The sequence below is a fragment of the Eubalaena glacialis genome, chromosome 9 (assembly GCF_028564815.1).
Source record: "Eubalaena glacialis isolate mEubGla1 chromosome 9, mEubGla1.1.hap2.+ XY, whole genome shotgun sequence".
Taxonomy (NCBI): Eukaryota; Metazoa; Chordata; class Mammalia; order Artiodactyla; family Balaenidae; genus Eubalaena; species Eubalaena glacialis.
The window spans coordinates 109,941,973-109,958,077 of NC_083724.1; the positions used below are offsets into that span (position 1 = coordinate 109,941,973).

General features: G+C 48.7%; 1 protein-coding gene across 2 annotated transcripts in view; it reads right to left on the reverse strand.

The window, feature by feature from the left end:
* The window catches only part of LOXL2 (lysyl oxidase like 2), a 104,611-nt gene that overhangs the window by 12,088 nt on the left and 76,418 nt on the right, over window positions 1-16,105 (reverse strand). For both annotated transcript variants that reach the window (XM_061200704.1, XM_061200705.1), the window contains exons 8-10: window positions 8,149-8,316; window positions 6,172-6,337; window positions 1,292-1,535 (exon numbers count right to left, since the gene is read on the reverse strand). In XM_061200704.1, coding sequence (XP_061056687.1) covers window positions 1,292-1,535; window positions 6,172-6,337; window positions 8,149-8,316 — 578 coding nt within the window. The remainder of the gene's footprint in view (window positions 1-1,291; window positions 1,536-6,171; window positions 6,338-8,148; window positions 8,317-16,105) is intronic.

Consider the following 16,105-nt stretch of genomic DNA (forward strand, 5'->3'; position numbering starts at 1 on the left):
TACCAGGAAGAACGCACGCTTGGGAGTCAGAGAGGCCCCCTGTCGGGGTCCCTGCTCCACGACTTCACCTTGGGCTAGTCCCGTGAACGCAGAGCCGCCGTTTCCAGACTCAGGAAAACGAGGGTTCCCTGCTCTGGCACTTAGAAGGGGGTCAGTAAATGTTAGTTCATATGCCCCTAACTGTGATCATCCCATTTTAGAGCTGGAAGGATGCCTGGTGGTCAGCCAGACTGGGGCCTCTCAGACTGCTGTGCACACAGTCTCCTGGTGACCTGTTAACACGCAGATTCTGCTGTGAATCTGCCCAGGACCCTGGATTCAGCGCTGACTGCAGATGCTGCCAGCCCGCCGGCCCCGCTCTGAGAAGCAGGGACCTGGTGCAAAAGCTCCTGTGCGGATGGGATTCTGAGCATAGAGACCACACTCCCCGTGCCCAAGTCTGTGGCCCCTCACAGTGGGGGGCAGGGGGGGCTGCCGGGTTGAATGGCAGGGGTCTCCCTCCCTTCATGTGCAAAACTGTGCTCCCTCTACCTGCCCAGCTCAGGTCTGAGCAGGAAAAGGAGAACCATCAGTGGCAGCCGGTTCAGGATTAGGGTAGGAATCAAGGCAAAGGGACAGAAAGAAGGGAGATGAACAGGGAGGCTTCTGTTGGCTCCAGCTAGGGCTGGCTCTGGGATTGCGCTCTGTTCTTGTCCGTGATTTACATAGCACTGGGAACAGAGCCACAGACTGAGGGCTGGAAGGGGTATTAGCAGTCCCGGCTGATGTGGCCCAGCTGGCCTGACATCATGCAACTGGTTAGAGGCACAGCTGGGTCGAGAGACCAGGCCTCATGACTCCTGGGCCTAGAACTCTTGTCTCCACACCCACCGCCTTCGTAGAGATGTTTAAAACTTATACTGGTATTTAAAGTACATTCCTAAACGAACTCAGAATCCAGCAACTGCAAAACCCCAAGCACCCTGCAGAGCACGAACTTGCTGTGGACACACTTGAAAACTGTCGACTGAAGGTCAATGGAAGGGCACTGGGTTCTCAAAACAAAGTTTGTCGATGTTGGAGCCAAGAAAGAGAACGGGCTCAGGGAAGAGGAGGTGGACCAGGGCCCCCTGGGAAGAGAGAATGGCGGTCTGCAAATGTGGGAGGCCAGTGGGCCGTCCCTCCAGCTGGGGAGAACCCCGCCCCCGGGACCGTGTGGCCTCTCGGCTATCCCTAAGTGACCCTGCGATTCTGGACCCCATCTGGGTGCCTCGGGCTGGCGCAGCCTATGGCGCTGGCAGGGAGGGTTCACCTGTGGCAGTCATGCCAGATCCATGCGTGGCGGCCGTTCTTGGGTCGGAAGTCAGACTGGCCATTGTTGTGGATCTGGGAGGAGAAGCGCAAGAGCCGCCGGTAGCCCGTGGTGGGGTTGGTGTTGGCAGCCGAGGCCGCGAGGCAGTTCTCCTCCATGGCGCACTGAAGCATGAACATGGGCCGGTCCTCCAGGTAGGTGCTCTGCTGCACGATCTCTGCGTTGAGGACCAGGTCGGGGGCAGCTGGGAAGGCAGACACAGGATTCAGACAAGGCCAGAGACCCCTCACCCCTTCCCGAGTAGGTTCCTTCTGATTCCTGAGCTGGCACTAGCCTCCATCCCTGCCGAGCCTCACTGTCTAGAACTGGCTCGTGGTGTCCCCACTCCAGGTCACCTTCCTTGTGGATCGCTGCCCCCAATTCCTCTCCCCCTTCTCTGAGAGTCCTCCTGGACGCCTCTGCAGAGCCCAGCGCATGTGTGCAAAATATGGACAGTTGTTCAACGTGGGTAATGGGTGCACGAGGCTTCACTATATTATTTTCTCTCCTTTTGAGTGGCTTGAGATTTTCCATAATAAAAAGGATACGAAAACAATGAAATTGTGCTATGCAGACAGAGAACACTCTTAATACCTTGGTCTGATTCTTCCGGGAATGATACAAATGTATTTTCCACCATGTGTAATATTGTACGTAGTTTTATAGTCTGCTAATACTGTTTCCCTTAAAACATAACTTGACATATTCCTTTGTTAATAAATATCCATTACAACATCCATTTCATGGCTCCATAATATTTAATTCATAACCCTATCCCATACTTTTAGATACAAGGGTTGCCTGGAACCTTTCAGTTAAAGATGAAGCTGTGATAAACATCCTGTAGTAAATCTGTGTATGTAACTTAAATTATTTCTTTAGAATATATTTCTATAAATGAAACTGCTGGGGGGCAGGGTGCATACTTTCAAGGCTCTGATGCATATCAGGTTCTACCAGTTTCCACTCGCACTGTTGCTCTACGTGAGAGTTCTCCCCCAGGTACCTCTTTTAAAACAAGCTTGGGGACTTCCCTGGTGGCGCAGTGGTTAAGAATCCACCTGCCAATGCAGGGGACACGGGTTTGATCCCTGGTCCGGGAAGATCCCACACACCGCAGAGCAACTAAGCCCGTGTACCACAACTACTGAGCCTGAGCTCTAGAGCCTGCGAGCCACAACTACTGAGCCCGTGCGCCACAACTACTGAAGCCTGCGCGCCTAGAGCCTGTGCTCCGCAACAAGAGAAGCCACTGCAATGAGAAGCCCACGCACCGCAACGAACAGTAGCCCCCACTCGCCGCAACTAGAGAAAGCCCGCGCGCAGCAACGAAGACCCAATGCAGCCAAAAATAAATTAATTAAATAAATAAATTTAAAAAACAAAACAAAACAAGCCTGACTTACTCAATTAGTGCATTGCACATAGCAGGTGTTAAAAAAAAAATCACCAGTGGCTATAATCTATGTTTGCTAAACAATTGTATTAGAAGGATTAGCTTCTTTACCAAAGGATTAACTATAAATTTCCCTTTAAAAGTGAGACTGTATTGACCAAAGGATTAACTGTAAGTTTCCCTTTAAAAGTGAGATTGCATTGAACATTTCTAGTGTACTTCAATTCACAAAAATGTTGTATGTGCATCATTTACAAGACCCATCCACCTTTTATTTCCTGACAGGTTGCTTGTAAATTTCTGAAGTGGGTGTCATCTGTGAGCTTTGCTTCGCTCAAGTTCACCAATAGCCGGAGCACTCCTCGCTTGTCTGCATCTCCTTCCCACGGTCCCCAGGCTGCACATGGAGCCCAGTAGATTTTCAGTGATGGGGCCCCGCCGCCTCTCGAGAGCAAATCTACCTGCAGGGACTGGGTGTGGAACCGCAGGGGAATGGAAGGGCACTCAAATGGGATGAGGGGTAGGGAGGCTCCCATCTGCTGAGAACGATTTCCTCTTGGAGGGCACAGACCGGGATGCAGCATTGCTGGCACTGAGTGTCCTGGGCACACCTTTTTTGAGGGTGTTGTGGTCTCTTATTCATTGTCTGTACACTAGTCAGTACTCACTGGACAGCCCCTCAGCTTCCCTCTGAGCTGGGCAGAGGGGTCTCCACCGGACCCTCCTCTTTCCGAGAGGAGGCCAGTCCTCCCTCCAGCTCAGGAGTCTTAAGGTAACATGGCCTGACATAGCCGGTAGCTCGCTTTCAGCACCTGCCATGGAATGGGGCCTTGACCTCCCTAACACCCAAAACATCCCCCAGAATCTCATCCGAGGCACGCACTCATCCACCCGTCTATCAAGTATTACAATGAGCACTGCGCTAGCCTCTCTGGGCAGTGCTAACAAGGAAGGTCCTATACTATGGCAGGAGAGACAGATAGAGCACATATTAATTACTTAATTATAATTGTGACCAGAGCTTGAAGGAGAAATATGCGGTGTTTTGGGAATTATAACAGGGGACCCAATCTGGGGAGAGGGGTCAGGAAAGACTTCCTTGGAGGCAGTTGCGTTTTAGTTGTTCCATGGAGGACGAGCAGAGGTTAGAGGGAACTGCTCTAAGATGCTAATCTCAGTAGCACGTGCCAGGCCCCTGAGGCATGAAGGAGGACCAAGGCCTGCGTGTACTGAGGAGGGGTGGGCAGGGAAGGCGGCCTGATATGAGGCCGGACAACACGTGCCTGTGCAAGACCCTGCGTTCACTTAAGTCGGTGGGAAAGCTTGGATGGGGTTGGAACATGAGGCAGCGCAAGCGGGGGACCAGCACTGACCCTGGCTTCAGGGAAGGGAAGCAATGGGAGGTCCCAGGGAGGAGTCTCTGTGGTAACACGGTGTAGAGGATGGACAGTGGGATGGAAGAAGGTAAAGGGAGTTGAGAAATTATGGAAAGGTAAAAATCCAGATGGCTCGACTCTGGGGGGTATGATGAGGAAGACAGAGTGATATCAGGGAGAACTTCCAGGTTTAGGATGTAATTGGTTGGATGAGAAAAAGTAATTACAAAGGGTTGCCTGAAGAATATACTTTCTCTTTCTGAATAAAGTATTAAGCCAGATCAGTGTTCCTGGCCCCAGTAACTTTTGCCCCCCTGCAGACTCTGACTGATACCTTCAGTCCAAGCTGAGGGGTTCTCTGAGCAATAGCCCCATGAAAGTCAATTTTTGTCTGCCGTGAGGATATGGCGGGCATTGTTGATCTCATAACTCTCAGTCCTCATAATGAGAAGTTCCTTTTGATCCCAGTATCTAGAATAGTGGACTTCTCTTTGACTCATGGGTTTGTTTCTATTGCATACTGTGAATTATATTAATGACCAGGTTTCCCTCTTCCCTTTGGCTGCTAGGAAGCTCACTGTATAATTACAATAGTAAATGTATATGAGTCTATAGCAGTAAATGTATAGGACTGTATAGTACATATGTTTTATTAACCTCTCTCGGCTCCATTTTGAGCCACTACCTTTTTGCCAATACCTACTTTTTTTTTAATCTGCTTTAATCTTATGCTACCTTGAATTTTATTTAGGTTTACATTATCTTAATTTCCTTTTGGAAAAAATGATATATTATAAATATAAATAAATTATTAAGCTAAGAAAAGTCTCCTGATGAGGGTGAGACCACTTTGCTTGGATGCTCTCCCCTTGGAGGGCTGGTAAGGGTGGTCATCTCTCTCTCTCCTCTCAGACAGGATGCGATAGCTTGTGATGTCTGCCCAGAGAAGCTCGCACTGGAGTTGAGAGTCCTGCCTTACAAGGGTTAGGAGATGCTGAGTGGGTCTAAAAGGGGTTGATGGGAGAAGTGACTGAGTTCAAGTTTAATCTTCTCCCTAGTTCTCCGTGATGGTAAACAACAGTGCATCACTGTTTCTTAAGTGCTTGTATGTATTTGTTGTCACATCTAATTTCCAGTTTCTAGGAAAAACAACAAAGACTGTGGATTATAGCAGTTAACTAACTTTGCCAAGATCAGCTAATAGTGGCAGGCAGGGTCTGGTCTGGAGTTCTCTGGCCAGACTCCAGGCCTCTCCTACCTCCCAGATTCACAAGGGAATCATATGATAAGGCAAGGACGGGGGGATCCAGAGAATAACATGCCTGCAGTGCTGTCAATGGGTCCTCTCAGCATGGAAGGGAACATACTGAGATGGTCATTCTGAATCCTGGCTGGGGTGGGGGAGGGGTGGGATGGGATTCCCTTCTATATTGTCAAGCTCTCTAAGATTCCCAGGGAGTCACCAGGAGGCTAAATCACCCCCAGGGTGTGAAAACAGGCAGGAAATGATCTTTCTTTTTCTTTTTCTTTTTTTTTGGCCACACCGCACACAGCATGTGGGATCTTAGTTCCCCGACCAGGGATCGAACCCGTGCCCCTTGCATTGGGAGCACGGAGCCTTAACCACTGAACCGCCAGGGAAGTCCCAGGAAATGATGTATGGAGCAGGGCGGAAGGAAGGAAGCTGACACTCACCAAGCACTTAGCGTGTGCTTCACCTGTTAACCCAGAAGCATGCTCCCCAGAAGAACAAGTTCTTAGTCACTAAATTCGCCTAAGGCCAGTTAAATAATCTACAGTGACCCGGCCTTTGAACCCAAGGCTCCCAGACTCCCAAGTCCTCCCTCCTGCCTTCCTCTCCACTGTCATCGGGCAAGATTCCAGGTTGCGGGTGCGGGTAGTTCCTCTTGCCCCCGACTCTTCCACTTAACAAGAATCCATCTCTGCTTTCCTCTTTTGCTCGGCTCATAGCAGATGCCTCAGAGCCTTGCAAGGAATAATCAGTGAGACTCTGATCCCCTACTGGAGCCTGGCAGGGACGGTGGGCTATGACACCCAGGAGCTCTCACTTTCTGAGCAGGCAACTCCAGCCCCGTGCTGCACCCTGCCCTCGGGGCAGGCCAAATCCTCTCCGTCGTGGTGGCAGTGCGCCAGGGACAGCTCTGTTCCTGAGCACTTCACTCCGCTCATGACCACCTTGTTGGCGTTGATATTTCCATGCCAATACCAGGTCTCCTGGATGAATCAACAACAGCAACAAAATGGGCAGTACGTCACCTAGAATTGTCATTTTCCCATAGTCTATCAAATTTCAGCCTCACAAAAGTCCCAAGCCTTTATGATCCCATTATTCAGATGGAGACAGCCAAGGCACAAAGAGTCACTTACCCAAGTCATGCAGTTTGTTGGTGGCAGTGCGAGTGAGACCCTCACACTGGATTCTGCCCCTCCCCCCTTCTGGAAAGCACAGCTAAGGGTGTGTTCAATGCTGTGTGTCAGGAATGGCAGCTCATGCTGCCCACTCCCTCTCCCTGAGCCCGGGGCAGACATTACTAATCAATCACAGCACTCTCCTCTAAGCCTGACTGTGCTCTCAGAATCCTTCTCAACACAGTGCTCCAGGAATACACTGCCAATTGATCAGAATTGGCAGGAGAGAAGAAATCTATTCACGTATGTCAATAGTTAGTTCCATGTTCATAAATCTCATTGGTTCTGTTTCTCTAAAGAACCTGACTACACACCCTGATCCTCTAGAGAGAAAACTGGGGCCTCGGGAAGGGATAGGGCTTGCAATCAGGGGCAGATTTGGGACTGATATCAGGGGCAGGCCCGTGCACAGCCTCAGCTGTGAGGCCCAGGTGTCTTAGGAACGAGCTGACAGGGAACAAAAATAGCCAGACAGCCACTCTGTTGTAATGGGCACTGTTTTTCGACTCTGTTTTTCGAGAGCACCCTGGCTTGTCATAAGCAGTATTAGCAGAAACATTACATGGCCCTGCGAAGCCAGGCTCCCAGAGGGCCCCGGGTACCAGAGGCCTGCCCCTTCTGGATGCTGGGGTGGGGAGCCACAGGGCAGTCCCTGCTCAGGACTCAGCACCTACCCTGGGCCCTGGGCAGCCTGCAGCTGGCAGTCAGGCTCAGCAAGGCTGCCTGAGTTCTCCCACGTCCCTTCCTAAGAAACCCCTTCCCCGAGCAGGCCACCTGGGCACAGGGGCTGAAGTCAGGGTTAGCAAAGCAAGATGGGGGAGCTTCAGACATTTTCTTGTTCTGGGAGAAGCTGAAGGAAAGTGTTTAGAGCCAGGATATTGAGGACCTGGGACTATTCATTCCATGTCACGGGGAGGCGTAGAAGGGCGGCTGCTTTGCCCCAGATCATTGCGCAGCCGGCTGGTAGGGCTCCGGTTGGGAATAGACCCGGAGCCTCCGGGCTCCCTCTCCTCCGGCCCCCAACCTCTCTCTGACAATGTTTCCTCATAGGATGGGGTCCAGAAAGCAATGATTTTTTGAAGCCGAAGCGCTACTTGTCTTTCTTCTGACAGGGGCAGGAGCTTAACTGCCCTCAGCTGAGTCCCTCTCTTTAAGGAAGGGCCCGCGGGGAGGAGGGTGCAGCGGCTGTGAAAGGGCCCTGGACGAGGCTTGGGGATTTACCAGCCAACCAAGGAGAGGCTGCGGGGATGTGGACACCGTGGGGAAGCATGTTATGGGTGAGCTAAGGCGTCTGGGGGGTTGGGCTGGGTGGGTTCCCCTGCCCCACAGGACTGAGTGGCTTCCGTCTGCAAAAGGCACATCAGGACGGCCCGGGAGGAGCCCTTGGCACAGTGCGAATCCCAGCACGCAGAGCTGAGACCGTGAAACCAGAGTCCAGAGAGCACGTGACCCACCCAAGGACTCAGGGCTGTGGAGAGCGGCGTGGGAGCCAGGATGAGGCTCTTCCTCCGAGCCCATGGCTCTCTGTCTCCTGGGGTTCATGGAAGATGGGGGCTGACGAGAGATGGGCAGGATCAGACTGGATGGAGGGTTCAAGGCCCTCGGGGATTTCTCACCTGGAAGGCGTTGCTGGCAAACCCCAGGCCCAGCTGCCGGCAGACCACCATGGCCTCCACGATGCCCCAGTTCTCGCCGCACACTGTCCCCCACACGAGGGACCCGTTCCTCTCCACCAGCACCTCCACTCGGCCCTCATAGGGGTTTCGGCCCCCGTTCAGGCGCAGCTGCGGAGAGAAAGGAAGGCAAGATCGCCACGAGGGGAAGGCAGGTTGACGCCCCGCCGTACTGCCCTCCGTCCCAATTTCCCCAAGGCAGGGGGTCCTGCCTGCGACACAGATCCCGCAGCATCGCTGAGAGCCTACTGTGCGCCGCAGGCATCGTGCCCAGCGTGGTCTTCTGTATTCAGTCCCCCTCCCCCGCCCCACCGCGGGCACCCTGGGGCCCTAGAAGCCTGTGCAGCTGGGGAGGCCCACTGACCCCTCTGGGCAGCACAGCAGGATCTGCTTCTGCTGCCCACGCGCCCCCCAGGGGGGCTGCTCTTAGATCAGACACTTGGAAGGATGCAGCAAGAGGCCTTTAAATGGTAGAATCCCCTGACTCTTTCCGGGACCCTTTTCTCCTCGCCACACCTCCTGCCCCCACGTTCCAGCTCCTCCCACAGCGTCCCCTGCTGTCCTCTCTCGCAGAACTCTCTTCTGAGACCCATACAGCCAGCTGCCTGTCCCACCCGGCACCTCGGAGACCCCAAATCTAACTTGTCCTCTTTTCTCTCTCCACCTAAAGCTGTGCTCTACCTCCCCCTCGTTCCCTATTTCAGCTAAAGCCACTACCATCTGTCCCAGGGGCAGCAAACCATGTAGCGTGAAAGCAGGCATCACAGTATGTAAATGATGGGGCACAGCTGTGTGCCCATAAAACCATACATACAAAAATAGGCAGAGGGATGGGTTTGGACTGCAAGCTGTAGTTTGCCGATCCCGAATCTATTCTGTTAGACAAGCCAGAAATCTGGGTGCAATCCTCAGCATCGTCGTCTCTCTCATCCCCCCACATCCCGTCAAAATCTTCCTCCGTAGATTTTATCTCCCAAGTCTCTCTCCGACCCGCCCTCCTCCCTCCAGCTCCATCCTTACCCTCTCGTCCCAGGCACCATCACCTGTCACCTGAACCAGCCCTCCTCACCTCCTGTTGCCTCGCCTCTTGCCTTCACTGACCCATTCTCCACGCAGAAGCCAGAGTCACATTTGAAAAACACCCAACCGCATTCCTCACCTAGAACAGGTCCATGGTTTCCCATTGCTCCACTACTCCCCTCCTCATCCTAATCACATGTCTCTCTCCTCCCTGTTCTCTGACCTCCAAGTGCATGGCCTTCTTTCAGTTTCCATGGCTACCTAACTTTCTTGATCATGTCACACAGTAAGTCTCATTTCACACTGAAGCCTATTATATACAGAGGCCCTTTTGCCTGGCTGGTCCCACTCATCTTTCCAATCCTATACCCAATGGCACTTCCCTCCGATGGGGGTCAGTGCCCACTTACACAGTCTATCACTCCCTCTACATCTCCTTCTTAGCATTCTTGACAATTATAATTAAGCTAATTCACAATTTAACATCTGTCTCCTCTGCTAGATTATAAGTGCCAAAGAGCAGAGCTGTATTTGTCTGGTTTACTGGATGATCAATAACTAAGACAGCACCTCCCACATGTTAGGTATATGCCAAGACTATTTTTGTAATGGATGAATACACTGTCAGTCTTATGGAATGAAAGCGTGGACCAACTTAAGTGAGCCCAAGCAGGGAGATCTGGAATTTGGGGAAGGGTTCTGAAACTGCAGCCTTTAATCCAGATACCTTACCCTGCTTTCCTTTATGCTTCTAACAATTCATTCCTTTGAGATAAGTCATAACACTTCCAGGAGTCCTCAGCTGTTTGTTTGCCAGTCCTTAGCAATGGCACGACCCCTAAGTCACAGGTCTTAATTCTTATGGACTTAGGGGCTGGGAGGGTCACTGAGGTCAGCCGACAAACAGACAAGCCGAGGGCAGACATGATACTCGATCTACCTGCCACGGTTGTTGAGCGGATGCATAAATGAGGTAGTTCATGTAAAGTGCTCAAACAGGGCCTGGCACCAAGTGAGTGCCGAGAACTATCAGACATCCTCACAGCAATGATCATCATTAGGGTGGGAGTCCCAGCAGAAAGCAAACCTCTCTTCAGAGGAGCTAGAAGAGGTCAGAGCAGGCAGGAAGAGGGCTGGCCTTCGGGAGGCTGACATTTGTCTTCCTGGGTGTCTCTGGGCTGAAGGGAACCCCAATGAAGCTGGACACTGGACACTGGATATGCATTGTACATCAGCCATGACTAACATATCTTTGGATCTATGTAAAAACACAAACAGATAAGATGGGCAGAGCCATCAAGAAAGTCCTAGAAGGGCGTGAACCTCAGCAGGAGGCGAGTCACCCAGCTCCAACATGCAGGGGAAGGCCAGCAGCCCTTGGGCAGGGTGCGCCTTCAACCCATCCGGGATGTCTCTAGAGGTAACTTCAAGCCATCCCCTCTGCTTATTTGAGACCTAATAAAGGCCTGTATTTTACCATATACTTCCTTTATGTGCTTACTGAACTCTGCCAGTAATGCTGGCATCTCCTAAGAGATTAAATGAATTGTGCATAATTCACAGGATCCATTCATTCATCCGGTACTTATTGAGCTTTTACTATATGACAGGCCCAATGCTCAGTGCTGGGAAATTCACAGGCAGACTTTCAGAGCACTTATCGTGTCTCCGGCCCTGTGAAAGCCCTTTATGGACATTCGTTCCTCACAGCACCCCTAGGAGGCAGCAGTACCATGTCATCCAAATTTCACAGATGAGAAAGTAGAGTCTCAGATACGGTAAGTGTCCCTTAACTACCATGCTAGACCACCTCCAAACCTTATGCACGTAAGCCCCCTTCTCCAGGGATGCTTTTGTCCCAAAGCAGGGACCACCAAGCCAGAACTGAGGACCGACTCACACTCAGGATGGAGGATGGAGCACTCCTGCTGGGAGGTTGGGGCCCTGGAGCCTGGGCTTATGTTCTGAGGCTTTTCCTGTCCACTGGGGTCAGACTGAGCCCTGAGGTTTAGGATATTCACTAAGGCATCTAATTTTGTGCCTTGTGAAAACCAACTCCGGTCGCCTCTGAGCGGCTACAGCCTTGGCAAGGAGAGGTCTGCCAGCCCCCCACGCATGTCCCCTCTCCCCACCCACCTGGCCCCCTGAGTCTCCGGCCTCCTGGCCCGAGGACACTCTGTGTCCTGGATAGACAGACAGTGGGGACGTGATGGCGACCGCAGGCCTCTCCTCTAAACCTCGGGCTGAGCCCTCTAACAGCTTGTGTCCTGATTTAGGAGCCTGGAGCCTCCCTTCTCTCTGAGAGGTCCAAGTCCTTTCCCCTTCCCCTCGGTGTGGTTTCTAGAATCTCACCGCCGAGCCTGGTGGAGCTGCAGGCCGGCACAGGGGTGCACCCTGGGGAGGTGGAGGCCGTGAGTGAGGACCCCTCCTGTGGGCCAGGTTGGCACTGAAGTTTGGAATGCCAGTGGGCGGTGATGATTAAAAGCAGAATGGCGATCGGTTCAAGATGGTGGAGTAGAAGGACGTGCGCTCACTCCCTCTTCTGAGAGCACCGGAATCACAACTAACTGCTGAACAATCATCGACAGGAAGACACTGGAACTCACCAAAAAAGAGACCCCACATCCACAGACAAAGGAGAAGCCCCAATGAGATGGCAGGAGGGGTGCAATCACAATAAAATCAAATCCCATAAAAAAAATTTTAAAAAAGAAAAAAAAAATCAAATCCCATAACCGCTGGGTGGGTGACTCACAAACTGGAGAACACTTATACCACAGAAGTCCACCCACTGGAGTGAAGGTTCTGAGCCCCACGTCAGGCTTCCCAACCCAGGGGTCCGGCAATGGGAGGAGGAATTCCTAGGGATTCAGACTTTAAAGTCTAGCGGGACTTGATTGCAGGACGTTGACAGGACTGGGGGAAACAGAGACTTCACTCTTGGAGGGCACACACAAAGTAGTGTGCGCATCGGGACCCAGGAGAAGGAGCGGTGACCCCACAGGAGACTGAACCAGACCTACCTGCTAGTGTTGGAGGGTCTCCTGCAGAGGCGGGGGTGGCTGTGTCTCACCCTGAGGACAAGGACACTGGCAGCAGAAGTTCTGGGAAGTACTCCTTGGTGTGAGACCTCCCAGAGTCCACCATTAGCCCCACCAAAGAGCTGTGTAGGCTCCAGTGTTGGGTCACCTCAGGACAAACAACCAACAGGGAGGGAACCCAGCCCCACCCATTAGCAGACAAGCAGATTAAAGTTTTACTGAGCTCTTCCCACCAGAGCAACAGCTCTACCCACCACCAGTCCCTCCCATCAGCAAACTTGCACAAGTCTCTTAGATAGCCTCATCCACCAGAGGGCAGACAGCAGAAGCAAGAAGAACTACAATCTTGCAGCCTGTGGAACAAAAACCACAATCACAGAAAGATAGACAAGATGAAAAGGCAGAGGGCTATGTACCAGATGAAGGAACAAGATAAAACCCCAGAAAAACAACTAAATGAAGCAGAGACAGGAAACCTTACAGAAAAAGAATTCAGAATAATGGTAGTGAAGATGATCCAGGACCTTGGAAAAAGAATGGAGGCAAAGATCGAGAAGATGCAAGAAATGTTTAACAAAGACCTAGAAGAATTAAAAAAACAAACACCTAGAAGAATTAAAGAACAAACAAACAGAGATGAACAATACAATAACTGAAATGAAAAATACACTAGAAGGAATCAACAGCAGAATAACTGAGGCAGAAGAACGGATAAGTGACCTGGAGACAGAATGGTGGAATTCACTGCCGCGGAACAGAATAAAAAGAAAAAGAATGAAAAGAAATGAAGACAGCCTAAGAGACCTCTGGGACAACATTAAACGCAACAACATTCACATTATAGGGGTCCCAGAAGGAGAAGAGAGAGAGAAAGGACGTGAGAAAATATTTGAAGAGATTATAGTTGAAAACTTCCCTAACATGGGAAAGGAAATAGCCACCCAAGTCCAGGAAGCGCAGAGAGTCCCAGGCAGGATAAACCCAAGGAGAAACACGCCGAGACACATAGTAATCAAACTGACAGAAATTAAAGACAAATAAAAATTATTGAAAGCAACAAGGGAAAAACAACAAATAACATACAAGGGAACTCTCTTAAGGTTAACAGCTGATTTCTCAGCAGAAACTCTACAAGCCAGAAGGGAGTGGCATGCTATATTTAAAGTGATGAAAGGGAAGAACCTACAACCAAGATTACTCTACCCCACAAGGATCTCATTTAGATTCCACGGAGAAATCAAAAGCTTTACAGACAAGCAAAAGCTAAGAGAATTCAGCACCATCAAACCAGCTCTACAACAAATGCTAAAGGAACTCCTCTAAGTGGGAAACACAAGAGAAGAAAAGGACCTACAAAAACAAACCCAAAACAGTTAAAAAAATGGTAATAGGAACATACATATCGATAATTACCTTAAACATGAATGGATTAAATGCTCCAACCAAAAGACTCAGGCTTGCTGAATGGATACAAAAACAAGACCCATCTATATGCTGTCTACAAGAGACCCACTTCAGACCTAGGGACACATTCAGACTGAAAGTGAGGGGATGGAAAAAGATATTCTATGCAAATGGAAATCAAAAGAAAGCTGGAGTAGTAATACTCATATCAGATAAAATAGACTTTAAAATAAAGAATGTTACAAGAGACATGGAAGGACGCTACATAGATCAAGGGATCAATCCAAGAAGAAGATATAACAATTATAAACATTTATGCACCCAACATAGGAGCACCACAATACATAAGGCAAATGCTAACAGCCATAAAAGGGGAAATCGGCAGTAACACAATAATAGTGGGGGACTGTAACACCTCACTTACACCAATGGACAGATCATCCAGACAGAAAATTAATAAGGAAAAACAAGCTTTAAATGACACAATAGACCAGAGTGATTTAGTTGATATTTATAGGACATTCCATCCAAAAACAGCAGATTACACTTTCTTCTCAAGTGCGAACGGAACATTCTCCAGGATAGATTACATCTTGGGTCACAAATCAAGCCTCAGTAAATTTAAGAAAATTGAAATCATATCAAGCATCTTCTCTGACCACAATGCTATGAGATTAGAAATGAATTATAGGGAAAAATATGTAAAAAACATAAACACATGGAGGCTAAACAATACATTACTAAATAACCAAGAGATCACTGAAGAAATCAAACAGGAAATCAAAAAATACCTAGAGACAAATGACAATGAAAACACGACGATCCAAAACCTATGCGATGCAGCAAAAGCAGTTCTAAGGGGAAGTTTACAGCAATACAAGCCTATCTCAAGAAACAAGAAAAATCTCAAATAAACAATCTAACCTTACACCTAAAGGAACTAGAGAAAGAAGAACAAACAAAACCCAAAGTTAGTAGAAGGAAAGTAATCATAAATATCAGAGCAGAAATAAATAAAATAGAAACAAAGAAAACAATAGCAAAGATCAATAAAACTAAAAGCTGGTTCTTTGAGAAGGTAAACAAAATTGATAAACCATTAGCCAGACTCATCAAGAAAAAGAGGGAGAGGACTCAAATCAATAAAATTAGAAATGAAAAAGGAGAAGTTACAACAGACACAGCAGAAATACAAACCATCCTAAGAGACTGCTACAAGCAACTCTATGCCAATAAAATCGACATCCTGGAAGAAACAGACAAATTCTTAGAAAGGTATAACCTTCCAAGACTGAACCAGGAAGAAACAGAAAATATGAACTGACCAATCACAAGTAATGAAATTGAAGCTGTGACTAAAAATCTTCCAGTAAACAAAACTCCAGGATCAGATGGCTTCACAGGTGAATTCTATCAAACATTTAGAGAAGAGGTAACACCCATCCTTCTCAAATGCTTCCAAAAAATTGCAGAGGAAGGAAAACTCCCAAACTCACTGTATGAGGCCACCATCACCCTGATACCAAAACCAGACAAAGATACTACAAAAAAAGAAAATTACAGACCAGTATCACTGATGAACAAAGATGCAAAAATCCTCACCAAAATACTAGCAAACAGAATCCAACAACACATTAAAAGGATCATACACCATGATCAAGTGGGATTTATCCCAGGGATGCAAGGATTCTTCAATATATGCAAATCAATCAATGTGATACACCATATTAACAAATGGAAGAATAAAAACCATATGATCATCTCAGTAGATGCAGAAAAAGCTTTTGACAAAATTCAACACCCATTTATGATAAAAACTCTCCAGAAAGTGGGCATAGAGGGAACCTACCTCAACATAATAAAGGCCATATATGACAAACCCACAGCAAACACCATTCTCAATGGTGAAAAACTGGAAGCATTTCCTCGAAGATCAGGAACCAGACAAGGACATCCATTATAGCCACTATTATTCAACATAGTTTTGGAAGTCCTAGCCATGGCAATCAGAGAAGGAAAGAAATAAAAGGAATACAATTTGGAAAAGAAGAAGTAAAACTGTCACTGTGTGCAGATGACATGATACTATATAGAGAGAATCCTAAAGATGCCACCAGAAAACTACTAGGGCTAATCAATGAATTTGGTAAAGTTGCAGGATACAAAATTAATGCACAGAAATCTCTTGAATTCCTATACACTAATGATGAAAAATCTGAAAGAGAAATTAAGGAAACACTCCCATTTACCACTGCAACAAAAAGAATAAAATACCTAGGAATAAACCTACCTAGGGAGACAAAAGACTTGTATGCAGAAAACTATAAGACACTGATGAAAGAAATTAAAGGTGATATAAACAGATGGAGAAATATACCATGTTCCTGGATTGGAAGAATCAATATTGTGAAAATGACTATACTATCCAAAGCAAT